The sequence below is a fragment of the Desmodus rotundus genome, chromosome 7, assembly GCF_022682495.2.
Source record: "Desmodus rotundus isolate HL8 chromosome 7, HLdesRot8A.1, whole genome shotgun sequence".
NCBI classification, from domain to species: Eukaryota; Metazoa; Chordata; class Mammalia; order Chiroptera; family Phyllostomidae; genus Desmodus; species Desmodus rotundus.
In genome coordinates, this window is record NC_071393.1 from 29,942,657 (window position 1) to 29,962,251 (window position 19,595).

General features: G+C 52.2%; 1 protein-coding gene across 3 annotated transcripts in view; it reads left to right on the forward strand.

Annotated features, from left to right (window-relative positions):
- Nucleotides 1-19,595, forward strand: part of GRAMD1B (GRAM domain containing 1B) — a 156,898-nt gene that overhangs the window by 97,253 nt on the left and 40,050 nt on the right. For 2 of the 3 annotated variants that reach the window (XM_053928102.2, XM_053928105.2), the window contains 3 exons: nucleotides 14,035-14,245; nucleotides 15,065-15,085; nucleotides 17,715-17,738. In XM_053928102.2, the coding sequence (XP_053784077.1) occupies nucleotides 14,035-14,245; nucleotides 15,065-15,085; nucleotides 17,715-17,738 (256 nt within the window). The remainder of the gene's footprint in view (nucleotides 1-14,034; nucleotides 14,246-15,064; nucleotides 15,086-17,714; nucleotides 17,739-19,595) is intronic. The other variant, XM_053928103.2, reaches the window with a different exon arrangement.

Genomic DNA, 19,595 nt, shown 5'->3' on the forward strand with positions numbered 1-19,595 from the left:
AAAACAGATCGTCAGTGGCTGGGCATTACTCCCCCACACCTCCTTGCATTGTTAGTTATTTGCTTGATTGAAGCAAGTGGAAGGATGGGGGAGGACTTGGAGCTCTCTGTGTCCCTGGGGACTCAGCCAAGCCCCCAGCCAGGGCTAGGGGCAGGGTCTTTGCCTCTTACCCACTCTGACACTTGCTAGCACAGTGGACACCCTTGGGCTCCTCTGCTTCCTGCCCCTCCTCCCTCCAGCTAGCCTTGAGCAGTGGGCACATTTTCTCCTGTGCCTCCAATCGCACTCCACGGGCTACACAAGTTCAGGACCAGGGTGGGCAGAGCTGGCCTGGGGAGAATGGAAGGAGCAAGCGGAGTTTTAGGGAGCCGCTTGTGGCAGGAGCGAGCGTGTCAGTGTCAAGGCCGTGGAAAGCAGTACCCCAGTGAGGGAGAATGATGGAATGGGAGCTTGTATCATCCTGCCTACAAACCACACCTCCTCTCTTCACATTTCCCCCGCAGGCAGGAGCAAGCCTGCAGCCCCTTCCCTCTATCTGTGGAGTCACCAAGCACAGGCCCCCTGTCCGTGGGACACAAGACACCCTCCTCCCCAACTTGGCAAAAAAGAAGCAGGCCCACAGAAGAGACATTTTCACCGTCTTACCTCGTGAGACCAGGGGTTGGCCAGCTGCTTTTGTAAAGGGCCGGGCAGGAAGTGTTTTAGGCTTTGTGAGCCACGCTGGCTCTGTTGCACCACCTCAGTTTTGCTTTGTACGGTGGCAATAGCTGCAGACAACATATGAACTAATTAATGAGCATGGCTCTGTTCCCAATAAAACTTTATTTATGGACTCTGAAATGTTCATGTCATGTAATTTTCACATGTCACCGATATTCTTCAGGTGTTTTGTCAACATTTAAAAATCACCACAAATTGGTGATGGGCTGGGTGGGCCTGAATTAATCAGTGCAGATTAGAAGGTCGTGCTGATCCCCTGAGACCCCCGTAGAGAAGTGTGAGGGTGCAGGCAGCCTCCCTTGCAACGTACCTGCACATCTATGGCCTCTATGGCCATCTGTTCCTGGTTACAGACGAAACAGCGCCAGATTCAGTTTGCCTAATAACCTCAGAGCCTCGGTGTTGCTCTCGTTCAGTCAGACAAAAACCTCAGCTTATCAAGCAATGAAGGTCCAGAAACGAATGTTCGGACTAGAGGAGGACAGGCATTTGCTAGGCCTTGCCGTCTCCCAGTAGGACAGTCTCTAAGGGCTGTGGCTTTGCGTCTGGCCTGGAGATCTTCCTGCACACATTGAGGATTCTACTACCATGAGAGGTGGGGGGAGAGCTGGGTGGATTTATCATCCTCCCAGAACTCGGGTTTGTCATGTGTCTGGTTGGGGAGAGTGGTGGGCTGTTCCTTGGGGGATGCACATACAGTACACCTGCCTGCGTTCCCCTTAGCCCGCAGGCTGTAGCCAGAGAAAAACTGGGACTAACCCCAGATTCCCCCAACTCAGAAGATGACTCCAAAAATACATGTTTGCACTCTGATTCCCAAAGCACAGGGGCAATGGTTCTGCCCTACTGCGGACTCACCAGAGCGCTTCCCTCCAGTGTTGCAACCATTTCTGGGCCCCACAGTTTAAGGGGGATGGAGATGGACTGGGATTCATTCAGGGGAGAGTGAACGCAGTGGCCGAAGGACCCACAGCCAAAGCCATGCTGTGTGAGGAATGGCTGAGGGACCAGTAGGTGGAGGGGGAGGGACCAAGGGGGCCGAGAGCCACGTTAAACTGCACGTGGAAGAGAAATGAGGTTTATTCTGCCTCCGCCAAGGGGGCAGAAATTGGACGTTTGGTAGGAGGCCTTCGGAAACAGTTTAACTTAAGAACTGTCCAAAGATGAAATGAGTTACATCATTAATTATTTACATCTATGTCACTTGAGATGTAGTCTAAATGAAGATTTGGGGGAGATGTAGGAGAAATGACTTTTAACTCCTGAAAACAAGTTTGAGGAATTAGAGTCACTCCATCCAAAGACAGGAGGATGGGGATGGATGAGGGGTTACAGCTGATGAAGTGGCTTCAAGTGTGGCAAAGCTGGGATCAAAGAAAATGGCATTAAGTGCATTTATAGTCGATTTTCATTTCAATCCTAAAGAACTCCCCAAAGGCAGCAGGAGACAGTGACTAGGATCACAAAGGGAAGCCGTGGGTTTGTGCCCTGAATATATTTACAGTTAGGGTAAAGCCTCTCTTGGGTGACTTTGGTACCTGCCTGCAGCCCGGCAAGTTGGCTGACGTCTTTCAGCCCCCTTCGTCCTGAAGTGTCTCTGATATTTTAACATAATGGGTGTCCTTCAGCCTGTTTCTGCCTGAGCTCTAGTAGAGAAGTCAGTCAGAGTTGGGTTTGAATTCACTGGGGTCTGGAGGGGATCAGTCACGTACTTGGCTCTTAAAGCCAGCCTGGGGAGGAGTGCTGTGAGGGGAAGGGGCACCGAAGGCCGTTACTCACCTCGTGTCCTCCTGCGCCCTGCACGCCCTCAGTCTCACTCTCTGGCTGGGAGGAGCCTCTGGTGCTCACAGTGGGGTGGCTCTGACCAGGTGGGAAGCTGGTGACGCTGACTTAACTAGAGGTTCAGACAGCCTGGACCCTCTGCCTGGTTTAGATCTGAGCGCCTCTGTCTGAGAGAAGCTGCTGCTCTCGGCAGTGCGTGGTGCAGCCTTTGCGCCTCTTTGCCATCCTCCCCTGGCACCTTTTTGGGAGTAGGGCCGCATCACACTCATTCTTCTCACGTAATACAAGCTGAAGCTCAGAGAGTATTTTTGCCCCCAGACCATGCAAAAGTCAGGAGGGCCTGTCCCCCCCAGCAGGTGCTGAGGGGAGATGTTTCGATCGAATCTAAATAGCTTGGTGTTAGCTAATTACACGTCTGTCTCTCCCACCAGAGGGGAGCTCCTCAGAGGCGGAGCCTGTGGTCCTGTCCCAGGGCATCGCCTGGAACGGAGCACGGTCTCTTCTGCTGTTGGATGGATGGATGGATGGATGGATGGAGGCTGCACAAGTTTTAGCGGCAACACTTCTCTTGCTGAGGGTTGGGGGAGGGGCCCCTGCAGCGCACAGGGGAAGCGGGAAGTTCTGTTCAGTTGGACTCAGCCCCGCCCTCTTCCAGTGGTCTGTGGCTTCCAGGGGAGTGGAAATTTCTTTTAAGGAAAGGGTGCCCTGGGAGAGCTCAGCACCTTTCTGCTTTCACAGGGGCCCGTCCTCCTGAGTGCTGAGGCTTCTGAGATACTCTGTATGGGATGGTACTTACATTTGGCTGAGACTGATAGTGAGTCAAGTTTAAAAGCATGGAGTCCCCGCGGTGTGCCCAGTGTCATGTTTACTAGTGTGTACTTAATCTCTGTGTATCCACAAAGAACCATGACACAGTTGCTACATGGGCACTGCCCTACGGGACCCTGGGATGAATACCATGGAGTTGGAAGCACATAATAGGTGCTCAGTAAATGCTTAATGACATAGAATCAGTGAGGTAGCTTAATTTCTGAAGACAGTGAAGCTGAAAGAGAGCTGGATGGATAATGGTCACCAAGAATTTTGGAGAAATCAGGACCACAGACACGGATAAGTGAGGATCGTGGCACTGGAAGTCCCTTTAGATCTGCTCAGACAGGTGTGCGACCACCAGTGAGTGCTTTCTCACCGGAAGTCTCAGGCAGAGGCCCGGTGGCTGTCGTCGGGGCCCTGCAGAGGGAATTCCTGCACCAGGTGGGAGGTCGGACTGTGTGAGCACTGAGACCCATTCCAAACTACCGACCAGTGTGATAGACCCGTTCAGCCAACCCTGCCTGCTGACCCAGCAGGACAGTCTCCCCGGGTATACAGTCTGCCCTGCTGCAGGGAAAGGGAACTGTCCACCACCTCTAAGTCCCTTCGCTTAACTTCAGCATCTTCTGCTTCCTATCGACTCTTTCCTCTCAGCCTGGTGGAAGTCAGGGCCAGCTGAGGGCAAGAGAGCAGCGGTCTGGATTCTCAGCCCTTGCCACGCAGAAAGGGCAAAGGTTAGAAACAGGATTCAGTTTCTTAACTGGGAGTTTACTTCCTACTTCTAACACCTTTTTTTTGGTTCCATGAGCAATTAGAGGAAGTCCTTTACTCTGGGGATGCATTGTCTAATTAGGTTATATATTTTAAAACATTCTGCCTCTCACCCTGGTGGGGTGGGTGTGGTCATTCCACAAAGAACCCAGGTGTGCAGAAAGAGAAAGTGGCTTTGCTCAGGGGCACAAAACCACTCAGGATTTAAACTCACACATTCACGGAGGTCAGGATGAAGGGACTGGGCTAGCAGAGTCTGGGAATGATGCCGTATTTTCGTTTTCATGGACCCAGAAGTCCTAGTAAGAACCAATGGGCTGGTGTTATAAGAAGGCAGATTTGGGACAGGCTTAAGAAAGAAATACCCAACAGAGTAAACACACAATGGGATGCGCAGCTTTTTAACAAGCACATTCCTTTGTTCATGCAGTGCATACTGTGATCCCTGCCTGCGCTCGTACTGGAGAACCACACGCAGTGACAGCCCGGGCACAGGAGGCCACTGTGGATGGAGCGGCTCTGTAAGACAGGCTGCTCTGGGGAGGTGACATTGGAGCTTTGATCTGAAGGTTGAAAGGAACCAGAATTCAAAACTCTAGAGTGAGAGTTCCAGGCAGAGGGACCAGCAAGTGCAGCGGTCCTGGGACTGGGCTACACGCTGTGAGTTCGAGGAACGGAAAGGCCTGAGGAGGCCCGCATCGAGTAGGGGAGAAAGTGGTACAAGGGGAAGTTGAGGAAACAGTTCTGGAACTTTCATTCTAGGAGCTGGGTTGCTGGTTGATGGGCACATCTCTGAGAGGTCAGGAACCTCTCCCTCCAGGTTAGGGCAAGGTGCAGAATGGGTTTGGTGCCGCCTCTGCGCCCTCGGGGTGAAACGATTCGGTCTGATTTCTGACCCTGGTTCAGTAGCATCATCTGAGTATTCAGTGGTTGTCATCACTTGCTTCTCTTCAGAATGTCCCTGGAGATAACAGCAGCTCTGGCTTCTCCCTCAGCGCTGGCAGGACCCAGAGCGACTCCCTTTGTTTTGGTCGGACAGGGGAAACTGGGTCAGGCTGTTTGGGCATTTCAGGCATGGAGTCCTGGTTCTATGCAGGCCCTGGTCTCCATGGAAATGAAAACCAGTGTTTGTCATGCCTGTTCCTGGACTGAATTCCAAACTCTGGGCTGAGCAGAGGCTGCAGGAAAGCCAGGAGTGGGGGAGTGGGATGGATGGAGGCTCTGGCCATTGTGACGAGGAATCGCTTTTCCTGGCTCAAGGAGGAAAGGCAAACAACCTCTGCCTGATCCCTAGCCCTCCACCCATCACCTCTCTGGACCGAGCACACCAGCAAAAGGGTAGCCGAGGTTCTTCTTTGCTCTGCTTGGCCAAAGACCCTTACATTAATTGGTCAATAAATTCATCAACAGCTGAAGGCACTGCTAGCTAGGACTTTCCCCACAACAAGTAATTCATTCCAGGTTTATGTAGATCCCTAATGAGAATGTGTCTGTGTATTAATTAGTCAGCGGGAGGCAACATTTTATCTGGGCTCTGTCATCTTTCATTCCCCTTGCAAGAGTTAAAATTTTTTTCTTCAATTTTCTGTAGATACTTGAATAAGACAGGGAAGGAGAAATGGGTAAGCAGAGCTTTTTGGCCACAGGAAGTGCCCTTAATTATCTACACAGTGTTTACAAAGATGGGCACCATGAGGGACGGGTGCTGAGCAAGCGTAAGGCCTGGGCGGGGTGGGCCTTGCGAGCGACGTCTGGGTGACAGGGGCGCGTTGGTGAGTCTGGAGAGCTGCCGGGCTTTCACGGTGAGTTGTCTCCTCTCTGCCAGTGATCTGAACTGGAATGAGTTCTCGTTCCACTTCCTGGTTCCAAATTTCAGGACAGACAGAACCTGTCCCTGAACACTTTGTGTACTTTACCGAAAGGCCCAACTTGGAAAGCCCCCAGGGAAGTTCAGCAAGCTACCCAAACCGAGAGCACAAGATGTTCACCTCTGTCAAAATCGCGCCCTGCGGCACTTGCGGGAGGCCTGCGTTGCCCGGTGTGAACTGCCACACGGAGAAAGGCATTACTTCAGGAGCGCCCTCCTCCCCTGCCCCTTGCTGAAAAGCAGCTGCTGCTACATGCAGACCTGAGTGGGGCATGCTGGGGCCAGGCTGAGACTCCACTTTAACATAAGTTGGGAACAGAACCTCTACGCCCATGATTTTCAACCGGTGTGCCACAAGACTTTTGAAAGTATACGGTACCTGATTATTTAGTCAGGGGCACTGACCTCTTTTCCCTTCAATTGTCAAATAAAAAAATGACAACAGTCAACACAATAGCCATTCAGTGTGAATGAACCAAAATTATACCTTTTTTTTTGTCAGATCGGTAAAAAATACAATTTTTGGTGTGCTCCAGAGTTTTAGCAACTAGTTCATATGAGCCATGAGATGAAAAGGGCTGAAAATCGCTGCTCTACACCATCAAACAGACAAAAACAAAGCAGCAACAAAAAGCATGTCTCCTGGACGCGTGTGGCCCCCTTTCCTCAACCAGCTCCCGCAGGTCTGCGCAGGAGGCACAGCCCCTCTCCCGTAGGAGAGGAACTGGTCCGGTGGTGGAGTCGCTGCCAGGTTTAGAGTGCAGGTGACAGGTGCACGAAGGGCGGTTCCACACCTGGGCAGGGGGAGCCCTGAGACTGACACTGTGCTGCTGGCGGTGGTCCTGTGCTCCTCTCTGGGCCTGCGCTGCTGCTGTGACAGTGAGCGCTGGGTGGGGCGCGCCCTTGCCCCTGTTTCTGTACCGTCATCTCTTGGGGTCCCGGGACTGTGGCTTTATTTTTGTGGGTAAAGGGGCCCAAAACCAGGAGGCCCAGGATGTTATAAGAAGGAATGGAGCGGGTCTGGGAAGGTGTTTTTATTAAGTGACTTGGTATTTTGCTTTCTAAGGAGGCCAGTCCAAGGGGTGTTTGGGACCTTGCTGGGATTTGGGATTCGGGCTGTTTCCCCCTCTACGAAGTTCTCGTTGGGTATGTCCTATCCACCGCCCGTGCTGCAGCCTTATGAGGGTACAGAGACACTGCTAAGTGGCACACAGAAACACAAAGCAGCTGAGAAGCAGCCACCTTCAGGGAGTCACAGTGAACTCTGAATTTAGAACCTATTTCGGTGGACAGCCCTCAGGGAGGCATTTGCAGGAGCATGTAAATTTCATGCAAATGTCATGCAAATACACCTGCAGTGTTTCAGTCTCTGGATAACAGGATAGTCACCTGTTAGGAATCAGGTACCACTAGGTATCAGAATCAGCTTTAACTAGATGCTGCCAAAGGCAAGGAGGGATGATGTGCCTGTAATGTGGGAGTGGGTTCTGCTGTTAATTGTCAGGCTTTTATACCCAAAGGCGGTGACGTTATCCCACTGGGTACCGAGTGGTAGCCCTGCCTTGAGAACTGTGTCTTCATGCTCACTCCCCGTCGGCCCCAGGTTCCTCGCCTTGGGCAGTTTGTATGACAAGCTCAACTGACTCTCTGTTCCAGCAAGTTCCCCACCTGGTAGACACTGAACAGCTGATAGATTCAAAGAGTTGTACGCAGGTTTCAGTCATCGGGAGCAGATCTGTTACTAATCCTTAATACATGTAAGATTAGGCCTTGGGAACAGTAGCTCTCAAATTTTGGAGTACATCAGAATCAGTGATGGCGCTTATTTAAAATGCAAGGTCATAAGGTCATCCCCTGGAAATGGTCATTAATTGAGTGAGGGTGGGCCTGGGATTCTGCACTTTAAGGAACCACCCCAGGTGCATCTGGGCCCCACTATGGGAAATAATGTTTGGGAAGTAAGAGGGCAAGAATACTTGTTCCACGTTTTACAGAGAGGAATAAAAGGCTTTTAATAGTAGTAGTAATAGAACCTCTGTAATACTTTTTGAGCATTATATATCAAGCACTGCACTAAATATTTTACCTAATGTTATTTCATTTAATACAACAGCCCTATGAGATAAGTATTAGTATCTCTCATTCGTCTGATAAGAAAAACCAAGGCTTAGAGGCCAAGGTCACACAGCAAGTGGCAGAGCTGGGACTCAAACCTGAGCCTGCTGACACTGCAGAATGGCAATTAATCCTGACCTTGGAGGCCCTCAGCAAACAAAGGTTTCATTTGAAACAGCTTTCTAGATTTTTAATTGAATGCTCCTCTTAGGTTGGGGCGCCTGGGAGGGTATCAGACGGTCTCACCGGAGCCCCTCTCGCCCTGGCACTGAGACTGTGACAGCTGTGTGTGGGGTCGCCCAGGCCCAGCACTGGGCTTGGGGCAGCAGTGAAGGGAACACGGAGTGTCCGGGCTGGGTGGGGGCTGGGTGGGATTGGGAAAGCGCCGGGGCAGTGGCACTCCGTGGCTGGAGGAGAGTGGGGAAGGAGTGGCTGCGATCCAGAGGTGGGGGCGCAGGGGCGTCGCACGACAGGCACGTATTTTGCCATCTCTGGGCAGAAATAATTGATTTCCTTGAGGACAAGTTAACTTGAATGAGCAACTCTGGAACAGCATCTAACTGTTCTGCTCTGCTCAGGGTTCTGTACAATGTATGGGTGGCTGCCCAGGGAGCTGGCCTGCTGTCAAAATCTACCTGTGCCCGTAGGGCATAAGGGTGGGAAAAGAAAGCTAAGCACAGCAGTGTGAAGGCTCCCCTGTCTTGAGTGGGGGTGGGAGACGCTTCAGGGAGTCGCTGCAGAAGGCCCAGGGAGCCTTCGTCCTCATCCCATATGTCCCTGTTTTTCAAGGACTGGAGCCAGACCTCACCATAGGAAGTAGGATCACATTGTAGTAGGCAGTATTGCAGTCAAACTCCAGGCAGCACTCTTTGTCAGGAAGGTACCCAGGAGAGGAGTGGATGGAACAGTCTTTGCTGGGGGCCTTACAAATAGGAGGAGTGGGAAGCGAGTGAAGGACCCCTTGCGATGGGTTAAAGGTGGCTGCTGCGAGGCTCAGGGGACCTCCTGTTGGGGACGGTTGATTACAGGACCATCTGAAGCATTAGCGTAAGCATGTTACGTTCTGGAACATACAGTTTCTTGCAATGCTCTGTGTATTGCATGCTATTTAGGCCTTCCCACCTCTGTTCATATTGGGGTTTTTATTTCTTTTGGGGAACATTCTCTTCTCTCACTATCATGTCCTTTCAGCTGACTAACACATTTTTCCAAACTCAGCTTAAGTCTCAAGTGCCATAACTTAAGGCAGCCCTTGGACCCTCCAGTCTGGCTAAGATTTCCTTACTCTCTCCTCTCACCCCACTCATGCTTATGCTGAAATGAGCAGAGCACATGTCTAGCTCTTCCTGACTGTAATGTCCCAAGCACAGGACCCTTTCCTAATCACTAATTTGAACTCGAACACCCTAACATTATGCCAGGTGCTCAGTAAATGCTTGTAGAATGGAAGATCCAGACAGGAAGTTGTATGACCTTGGCCAGGCACTTACCCTGCCTATTCTCAGGGATTTTGTAAGTGAAATTAAGAGATGGGTGTATTAATTCTAAACTCTGGAAGGGAATCTTATCCAATAGCCCCTTCAACATGAGTCTTTCTTCCCTTTCTGCAGCAACTCTGAGGTCATCTTTAGCTTTAAAATCCCGAGGTTTTGAAATGCAGCCCACACTGTTATTAATGACGGTGGCAGGGTCGGATTAATGGCACGTCTTAGAGTTCGTGTGGAAGACACAGTACTGCAGGTTATGAGATACATGGGAATTGGTTTCATTTGCTCAGCAGGGCATCCAAGTGTACAGGATAATGGGATGCCTTTAAAAAGGGTTTGAGGAACCTACCAAGTCTAGTAGTGGTTTTGCTGACTTAGAACTAAAGCTCCCAAACCATCTTGTATACTGAAGGATCCAGGTGGGCGCGGAACATGAGGTGGTTTGGGGGGGATGTCTGGGAAGAAACCATGGAGGGCTTTGACCACAGAAGAGGATGGTCAAAGTTGGCGCATTTTCTTTCTAGAAAGTTCATTTTGACAGCAAAGTGGAGACTGGATTGAAGACTAGAGACAGGAAGTTCATTGCTTCTTTTTTCCACTCACCAGGCTACCCAGCTACCCCAGCAAGCAAACATTTCTGAATGCTTGACTCAGAGAATGAATTCTGTAATCAGATAGGCCAATGTTTCAAATCCTGTCCTGCCACTTACCCATCTGTGTGACTTTGGGTGAATCACTAAATCCAGGGGTCCCCACCCCTGAGCTGCGGGCTGGTACTGGTCCGTGGCCTGTTAGGAGCTAAGCTGCACAGGAGAAGGTGGGCAGCGGGCCAGGAGCAAAGCTTCCCTCGCATTACCGCCTGAACTCCTCCACCTGTCCACCCCCCACCCCAGCCCTGTCCGTGGCCCATGGGAAAATTGTCTTCCATGAAACCCATCCCTGGTGTCAGAAAGGTTGGGGACCGCTGAATGAGTCAGTAATTCAATTTAAGCAACTGAAAAACAAGACTGATGATAATATCCATTAATGCTTCCTAGGTTGGTTGGGAAAGATTAAATAAGATAATACTTACTAAATGCTTGGCACTATGCCAGAAATTAACCGTTCACAAACATTCTGCTATTTTGTTAATATTGACAGGTTGTTGGTACAGATTTGGTAGATGTCATGGTACTGGGGATGGGTGTGACGACCTTCACAAAGAGATTCAAGTCGGCATTTGCTGTGCACATACAACTTCTGGAGCATCGTGTTGGGCACCGTGGGAAGCGTGGAGGTCCCTGCCTCCAGGCAGAATGTGTTACCTGCTGTAATAAGCTCAGAGGTGGAGGTTCAGGGGACTTGCTTGAGAATGGTGGGTTTGAGATGGGGTCTCACAGGAGGGATAAGACTCCTTCCAGAGGGCGGATATGGAGGACAAGAACTCTTCACACTCAGGCAGTGAGTGAACAGCATGGCAGTCAGGAGGCAACAGCATGAGAATGCATAAAAGAAAACCTGAGAAGATGGGCAGGACTAAAACACAGGAACTCTCTAGGAAAGTATAAGGAGAGAGAAAGTATTGAAATATAGGTAAGTGTCAAGCTATTTTCCGCAGAGAACTTTGAATTCCATTCTGAGGATCTTAGACTTTACTATGAATCCCAGGAGCGGGCAGAAAGATAATATTGGCTTACATTTAGACAGATTTCATGACAAAGGCATGAATGAGTATGGAAAAGATAAAGGAGTTGGAGGAGACCGCATGGAAGGCTATTGGAAGAGTCGAGGGCGCTGAGAACCTGAATTACTGCCCTGAGGAGGAAGGAAAGGATGGGCTAAGGAGCTTTCCCAAAATAGAAGTGGAGAGATTCAGGGACTCACATTTTGGGGGGTGAGATGGTGGAGGTGGGTTTGCAGGAAGTGATAACGCTATTGAGAATAGGAAGTGGGAGGTGCCGGGAGAAAAGATGGTTTTCAGTGGGAGGTGCTCCTGAGACCCGTGTTTGGAGAAAACATCCTCACGGCTGCAGACTGTTGGACTGAAGCTAGTCGGCGTGAGCAGAGCCGGAGCAGGTAGAGGAGTCCCTGCTAAGGCATAGTTGAAGTTACAGAAAGCAGGAGGTGGCCAGGGCAGAGAAGGAGCAGCCTTTGGAGAAGGACTGCATTTCATTCGGAGCAGCAAGAGAGGAGGGGGTGGTGACTGGGGCAGGAGGGAAAACAGGAGAAGTGTATGTCGCAGGGGGAGGAGGGGAGATTTTCAAGAACACACGTGATTAACAGTCTTACAGGCACAGAGGCCAAAGTGACAAATGACAAACTCTAAGTTGTTTGTGGACTGATGGGTGGAAAGCAGGCTGTTAGGTGTCTTGGGTGGCGTAGATAGGGACCGCTGAGGTGGGGCCCCTGTGAGATGAGGAAGTGATGGGCGTTTTGATCAAGTGTCTGACATTCGTGTGGCTTTTGGATACCTGGGCCGAGTTTCCTCTTGGTGAGAATATTTTGCCCACCCTGTGCTTGGATTCCCCCTCCTTAGACAGTTTCAGTAGGGATTCAGAGTAGAGGAAGGATGAAGGGATCCTGTCCATTCCTGAGTCTGAAATCCCCATGTGGGAAGATGTCCTGTGTCTGGCATGGGAATGTGCTAGGTATCAGCCACCTCTGGTGCTTCTCCCCGAAAACCAGCAAAGTAATCCTAGAAGACAGTTTAAAACTTGGTTGTGGGTTCCAGTTGGCCCCAGAGAAAGGAGGCTGCCCAGAAAGGTGAGCACCTGAGTCTGCTCTTCAGGAGCTCCCACCCAAGGGTGTGGGCCAAGATCTACGTCCACCACCTGAAAGCTCAGCTTTGCCAACTGAGGAAAAGGAACATCTTTTCCTTTCCTAGGGTTCGTGTAGCAAATGAGTTCAGAGAGCCAGAGGATAAGGGTGTGGGCGGGGTGAGAACCTAAGAGCCTCATTTTCTAAATCACAGTTCATGTTAGTATAATAAGTGAGTTTCTAAATTTAAATTCTGTTTTGGGATAGAGCAAAACATTGGGTTCTATGAGTCTTCACACATCCTGTGGTCACATTTGTCTTTCTTTTCTCTGGTCTCCTTTTCCCCCTCCCTCCATCAGTTTTCTTCTGAAAGTTGGGACACTGCCCTCTCCCCACTGCTGCCCTCCCTGCAGCTGCTGGGTGGGGCTCTGGGCCTTCCTTTCCATTCTCTTTGTAAAGGATCCCCAGGTGGAAGATTCTGCTGAAAGGGGCATGATTTTCATTACAAATGGGTCCAATGGGACATCGGATGTTGCAGCTGGATCTTCATGCAAATGACAGGGATCCCTACCCCACGATGCCCTTGCTGGGGAAGGCCAGGACACTGCGAACCCCAGGGCCCTCCCAGTTGGGCTTCCGTGGTTTCCAGAGCCTGTCCTGGCTCTCTGACTGCTGAGTGGCCGAGGGGGACCCTTGCCTTTCGTCTTCCTCGCCTTGTGCTTCTTTGCCTTTCCAGGCTCGCACTTGCTTTCCTTCCCATTTCCACTGTCTTCTTTTCTACTCTGCCTTTTCCTTTTTCCATCTTTCTTTCATTCTCTCAAAGCAAACACCTATTATCAGACCTTACCTGCATTTAATAATTGTGTGTGCTCTTTCATCTCTTCTCTTTCCAGTCCATTAAGAGCACAAGCTAGTACCCAATAGTAAATACTTATACCACTTGTAAGTGCTGCTGGAAGTGAATCTGGTGTACAGGGCATCTGCTGGAGGGGCATTCGGGAGGCAGGAAATGCGGAAGATAGGAACTGCTGCTGTGTTCATCTGTATACCCTGGGCAGGGAAGCAGGGACCTACATGGCTTACAAGGAAATAGTGTGGTGGGGGTGAGTCACCAATCAGAAGACCAAAGTTTGTTTGTAAACCCTCTGTGATCGATGAGAGGACACTTAGCTTCTCGTTGGCATGCATTGGTCTTCATTTTTAAAATAGGGATCATGGTATTTGATCTAAGAACCCAGTGAAATAATATGTATGTGAATGCTTTGAAACGTAGGATTATTATTGCTATTTAAATGGACAAAACCTGACACACAAAATGTAAAAAGTGGATTTGCCACATGTGTAAAATGAGCTGATGATCTCAAATGAGTCTTCCAGCCCTTAAATTCTATTTTTTCCTAGACAGTTCTGGACATATAATAGGGACTCTAAAATTATTAGGATGGATGGACAGACGGATGGTTGGATGGATGGATGGACGAACAGACGGACACCTAAATGTCCAATTGCCCTCCTTACCCCTTCCTAGTCTTACTTGCATCTCACATGGACACCACCGCCCTCTTCTGGCCAGCAGCAATACTACGGTGCAGTGAGCGTAGCTGGGCCCTCTTCTCCCTGGTTTTCCCCAGCCCCAAGTCCTGGCTCCCTGAGTCGGCCCTCTGGGACTGTCCAGGCCTGCAGTCACTCACGGACTGTCTCTCCTCCTCCGCCCTCTGTACCCCGTTCCTTGTACCCCTGCAGCACTGCCAGTAATTCCAACCGCAGCACTCCGGCCTGCTCCCCGATCCTGCGGAAGCGGTCTCGCTCGCCCACCCCGCAGAGCGCTGACGGTGACGCCATGGTGGAGAAGGGCTCGGACCACTCCTCTGACAAGTCCCCGTCCACGCCGGAGCAGGGCGTGCAGCGCAGCTGCTCCTCGCAGTCCGGCCGGAGCGCAGGCAAGAACTCCAAGGTGAGCTGGCTGGTTTGTTGGCCCAGGGGGCAGGTGGTGTTGGGGACCACGAGGGAGACCGCCCCATCCTGGAGGGACCATAGTGTCCCAGGGATAGTCTTCCCTCCATGAGGTGAGGCGAGGCAAGGCTGGGCGGGCAGGGGGCCCCCCAGTTACGTTTCATCTTCCCAGCTAAGCGCCCAGAGAGGGGCCGGGCACTGGTAAAAGAAGTCCACCATGACTGTTACTCTCCTTAGCAACTAGGGAACCTCAGGTGCCTTGATATGGGGAGGAGGGAAGCTCCGGGGATCAGGAGGGGTCATCTGCTTCCCCCTTTTATCTGTCCCAACTTTGAGGTAGAAGAAGGTCTTATTTGGGATGACTATAGTACCAGGAAGTCTTCAGGGAGCGTGGCAGAATGCTGTTTTCCACCTCCGCCCTGGCCATCACCCATTTTTCCCTTCCTTAGCCTCCATCTGATATGCATCTGTTCCAGGACCTGGCGACAGAGCCTCTCCACCCCTCCCACGTGGTCAGCATGACCACCTGAGTGGGAGACTTGGCCCGAGCATAGGCATAAAGTAGCCCTGGGGCTGGGCCACGTCCAGTGCCCCAGAGGGGTTCTTTTCCCTTCAGTCCTGGGGATGCGGGGCACACATGTGTCCAGATGCTCCTTCATCACTGGACTGCAGGCCCTGGGGGGGCATGGCCGGGGGGTGGGGGGGGAGGTGGCGGGAGGCACGGGAACGGGCATCCCGCCTGAATTTGTCTTTTGATTTCTTGTTCTTCCTCTTCTTCCTCACCATTTCCCAAATACCTTCTTTGCATGCATGGTCTTAGTCTCACAAGCGCCTCTCAAAAGTAAGCCATCTTTCGTCTCTGTCTGTGGTCTCCCCTCCGATGTGGAATTGTCTTAGTGCACTGCATCCTTCCTTCTGCCCCGCCCATTCTGGCCCTTGTCTTGCTTGGTCCCTTTCCCAGAAGGCCGGCCCCACTGCCCTCGGCAGGCTGGCTTGACGTTACCGAGGGACCATTTCCTCTGCACCTGGAGTCGGAGAACAGACCCTCGCCCCCTTCCCCCATGTCTGCCTGCTCCCCAAACACTGCCTGGGGCTGGGAATCTGTTCCCTCCTTACATGGTGCCAGCTGGAAGCAGAGTCTGGCCACGGCTGTTTCATTCCTTTAGGGGAGGGAGGCTCTTTCCACTGGGGCCTCAGTACTGATACACCCTTAGATCTGCTTTGGTGAGTGATTCCTGATTCCCTGATTGAGGGTCGTGAATTCCCTTAGGTGAGTTCCATGATGCACTAGAACGACCTTGGGGGCCCTACCTGGCACCTCCTTCCCTCTGCCTGCCCTCCAAGAGTCGACCAGCCTGAGCACCCTGTGCCCCTCCCACCCATTGCCAGCTGGGGCCCCTCATGTTCCCTAAAGGCTGGAGAGAGCTCACCAGGGCATCTCCTCCCAGCAGGGCATGGCGCCACACCTGGGGCTGGTGGGCATCAGTAGCAGTCCCTTCAGGCTCTGCAGAGCCATGGCCAGCTCCAGTGCCCGAGTCCTCTCGGGACCCAGGATCCCTGAGGCCTGAGGAGAACTGGGAAGGAGCGGAGGGTGAGCAGTAGGTGTCTTAAGAGTGTCAGGGTCAGGGTGTGATCCCCACCGGGAAAGGATGGTTATCGCCTCAAGAAAAGAAAGCCAAGGGATGACTTCATAACAGTCTCAAGCGACTCTGTAAGTGTTTTGGGGAGGAGGAGGGCGAACAGCTGTTGTCTCTCCGGAGGAAGGAACAAACAGCGACAGGGCTAAAAGCACATCTGGGTTCCAAGGACTGTCAAAGACTGGCGCTGGCTGTGGACAGTCGAAGCACCCCACACGGAGTGAGGAAACCAGGAGGCGTTCTCTGTGGGTGCAGGCGCGTCTGGCAACAGAGCTTTGAGATGGCCCCTGCCTGCCCTCTTGAGCCCCTCACACCCCGGCTGGGGAGAGAGCAGATGTTGCCAGAAGGGGCATCAGGTTATTGCATCTCTCTGCGTCTGCCCACAGTCTTTGCGCGCTTTGCCATCCTAAGCGGAAGCCCCAAGCTTCCTTGCCCTCTGCCCAGCAAGGCGGTCGGTGAGCAGAGAGATTCGTATTTGTGGTCATTAGCACCACTCAGAGTGCCTCCTTTCCTCAGGTGGCAGATTGAGGGGAGTTTTCAGTAGTGAGGATTTGTTAAAATCTCCCAAGTAGGTCTTTGGAAAAAGACTGTGAAACCAGACTCCCCATCCTCAGGCAGAACACAGTCCTGAGAAGGGAGGTAAGAAACTACTTGGATTATCCACAGTCAAGCCCTAGAGCAGAAGCCCAGGCGTAATTGGGGGGCTCCAGGAGTTCAGGGGCAGGAGGCTCGTTTATGAGTGGGTGGCTGGGACCTGTCTCAGAGAGCCAGTGCACCCAGTCAGACCAGGGCTCCGAGGTTTCCGAAGGGCGGCTGGGGCATGAAGAAGGGTCCATGAGCTGAGTGTGAACGGAGCATTAATCTTGGCCCCTTTCATAAGGAGCTAAGGGGGAGGTGCCTGAGAGACTCAAGTTTGCCTTCCCTCCGAAGAGCGCGGCCGAGGCAGTGCCAGCCCCAGTGGACACACAGTCTCCCAGTCCCAGGCTTTGGACAGCCGCCTCCCCAGCGCATTCTCCCACCAGTCATGACCATCACCACCAACAGCACCATCCTCTGAGTGCAGTTAAAACAAGACTGACTTGTGGGCGAGGGCACCTGATACCCCAGGTCTGGGAAATTCGTGTGCAGGACACACAGACTTTAGAATTAGGTGCTCCCCAGGTCAGGGCTGGGAGCAGGAAGTGAGGAAAAGTGGTGGAGGTGAGGTGGAGAGAGGAGAGTGTGCTCCTGTGGTGGGGAGAGACCCCCTCCCTCTCAGGATGGGGGCATGGTCTCAGGTAGACCACGTGTTTCTGTGGCAAGGGGGCTGGGGGCTGGAGCTCCTTTCAGAGTTATCCCAGCCGGGCCACCGCACGCCCTGTTTCAGTCCACCTCATAAAGGAGGCGACCTCATTATTCTTCAGGGGGATGGAGAGAGCTTCCACGGCCCCCAGAGCTGGCCTCCCGCTTAGTGTCTGTCTTCTTCCTCAGGCCTCCCTGTCTTTGTGGGCCTCTCTGTGGGGGCTGGACTAGTGGATCAGTAGCGTCCCTCCCCTGTGAATCTGAAACTGCACCACTGAGGCTGGCCTTGGGGGCAGTCCTGACCAGATCAGTGGGGCTGGAAGACGTCAAAGGTCACTTCCACTGCCCAGGACCCTTGGGAGTTTGTACTACCCTCCGGCTTCCACTCTGTAGTGCCGGCTTGGGGCCACTAGAGGGAGCCAGCAGCCATCTCCTGCTCCCACCAGCTCCCTGATGTAGGATGGCTGCTGGGTGCTCTGCGTCACTTTGGCTCTAGGTCCCTGGGCCCTTTTTCCCGTTTTTCATTCCTAATTTTTGTGGTTTTCTTTTCAGTATGACAAACTTAACCTGATCAAAGTAAGAAGTTTTTTTCTCCTAACTTCTATTAGATGTAGAGCTCCTCATACCTGCTTTTGCCCCCTTACCCTCGTCTTCCAGTCCCCAGAGCCCCTGCACTGGGGAGATGATTTTAGGGGCCTGGGTCGCTGCCCAGGGGCCTTGTATTCCCATTGGTGCTTGCTCTTCAAACCTCTTCTAGGAGGCAATAGAAATGTCCTCTGCTCAGTTCCCCACCCACGGCAGCTTCGTCTTTGGGTACTTTTCCTGACTCCCTCTGTAACTCAAAACAAAACAATGAGATTCGGCTGCCTGCCACCATAAAGCCAGACTCATGAGGCAGATGCTGGTGCAGAAGGAAAGAGGTTTTTATTCAGGTGCTGCACAACCTAGGAGAACGGTGGGCTCCTGTCTCTGCCATGGAAAACGTCCAACCTTGTCCTCAGCAAGGCCAAGACAAAAACCAGTGTCCCGACTTCCTGCTGCAATTTCAAGTACAGCCCTTCGGAGCCTGCAGGTGGCCGCTTAGCAGTCATAGTCCCAGCCCGGGTTGTGTAGCTTGTTCCAGGCTGCTGTGCATTTCAGGCTCCCCCCGGAGCCTGCGTGTGGTGTCTGCACGGCCATGGGCCGTGTGGCTTCCAAGGCCAAAAGATCGAGTACTCTCAGGAGAGCGTGTGAACCTACTGGACAGTGCATCACCAGGAGGGCAAAAGTGCGTTGCACACGCACGACAGAGAGAGAGAGGGAGAGAGAGAGAGAGAGAGAGAGAGAGAGAGAGAGAGAGAGAGAGAGAGAGACTCCCTCCTTGGAGGCCATGGGCCCCAGGCTGCGAAGGCCACGTGGCCTATGGAGAGAACAGGCGACTGTACTGCGCAAGTCCAGGTCCCAGCGAGTGCAAGTCATGAGAGAGAGCATGCACATGCGTGCCTCTGTTCCCCTGGGGCTATATTCGTTTTGGTTGTGGGCAGGCCAAGTGCTTCCTCAAAATGACCTATAGCCTTCCCAAACTTTCACGTGCTTCAGCCAGGCTCACCTCCCAACCAGTCCATTCTTTCGCCAGGCTAGACTGACAGGCCTCTTTGGTCCAGCACCTCCTCTTGCACAGTTTGGACTCCCATGGCACATGTCCCTGCCTTTCCCTGGTCCCACCCCAATCTGGTGTCAGCAGGGGTGTGTAGGGCTATTTTCTCTATCCAGTTATCTTGCTAGCTTTTTGCACTCAGGCCCTATTTATTGACATTTCTAGCTTTCTGCGCTCTCAGTGTAAGAACCACCCCCTGCCGTTGTCTTGGCCAATAGGGGAGCCTCTCTGGCACTCCGGACAGTCTGTCTACTGGTAACACCTACTCCTCTATTAGCCAATTCCATCTACAACCTGTTAGAAAAGCCCTCACCCCCATTCCAGAGTTCTGGTCTCTCCATGCCTCTGACCCATGAAGGGGCATCTCAGTGAGCCCACAAGGCAGGCAGCCTTTCTCCTGCCAACAAACTACCCTGCTCTCGCCTGCTGAGGACCCCACAAGCTGCACCCCCCCTATCAGGACTCAGTCCTGATAGAACAGAGCCTTCAGTCTCTAAAATTTGCATCCAAGAGGTAGGTCAGAGTTCAGAAACTCATGTCCACAATGGGTGTTCTCAGGGACTACCATGGATTAGGCTGGAGAGGGTGCCTGTTCTTTTCCAGTGGCACCTCAGTGGTGGCAGATAAGAATCTGCCCAGAAATAGCTGGGTAGAGGTGGCCTCATGCTGAGGAACAAGACAAAATTCCTTGCTGTCTATGGTATATGAGGGGGAACCCCCTAGAAAACTGGCATTGTCTTCTGAAAGGCAGGCCCCTCGAGTACAGGCTTCCCCCACTAGGTGAGTGTTCCAGGAAC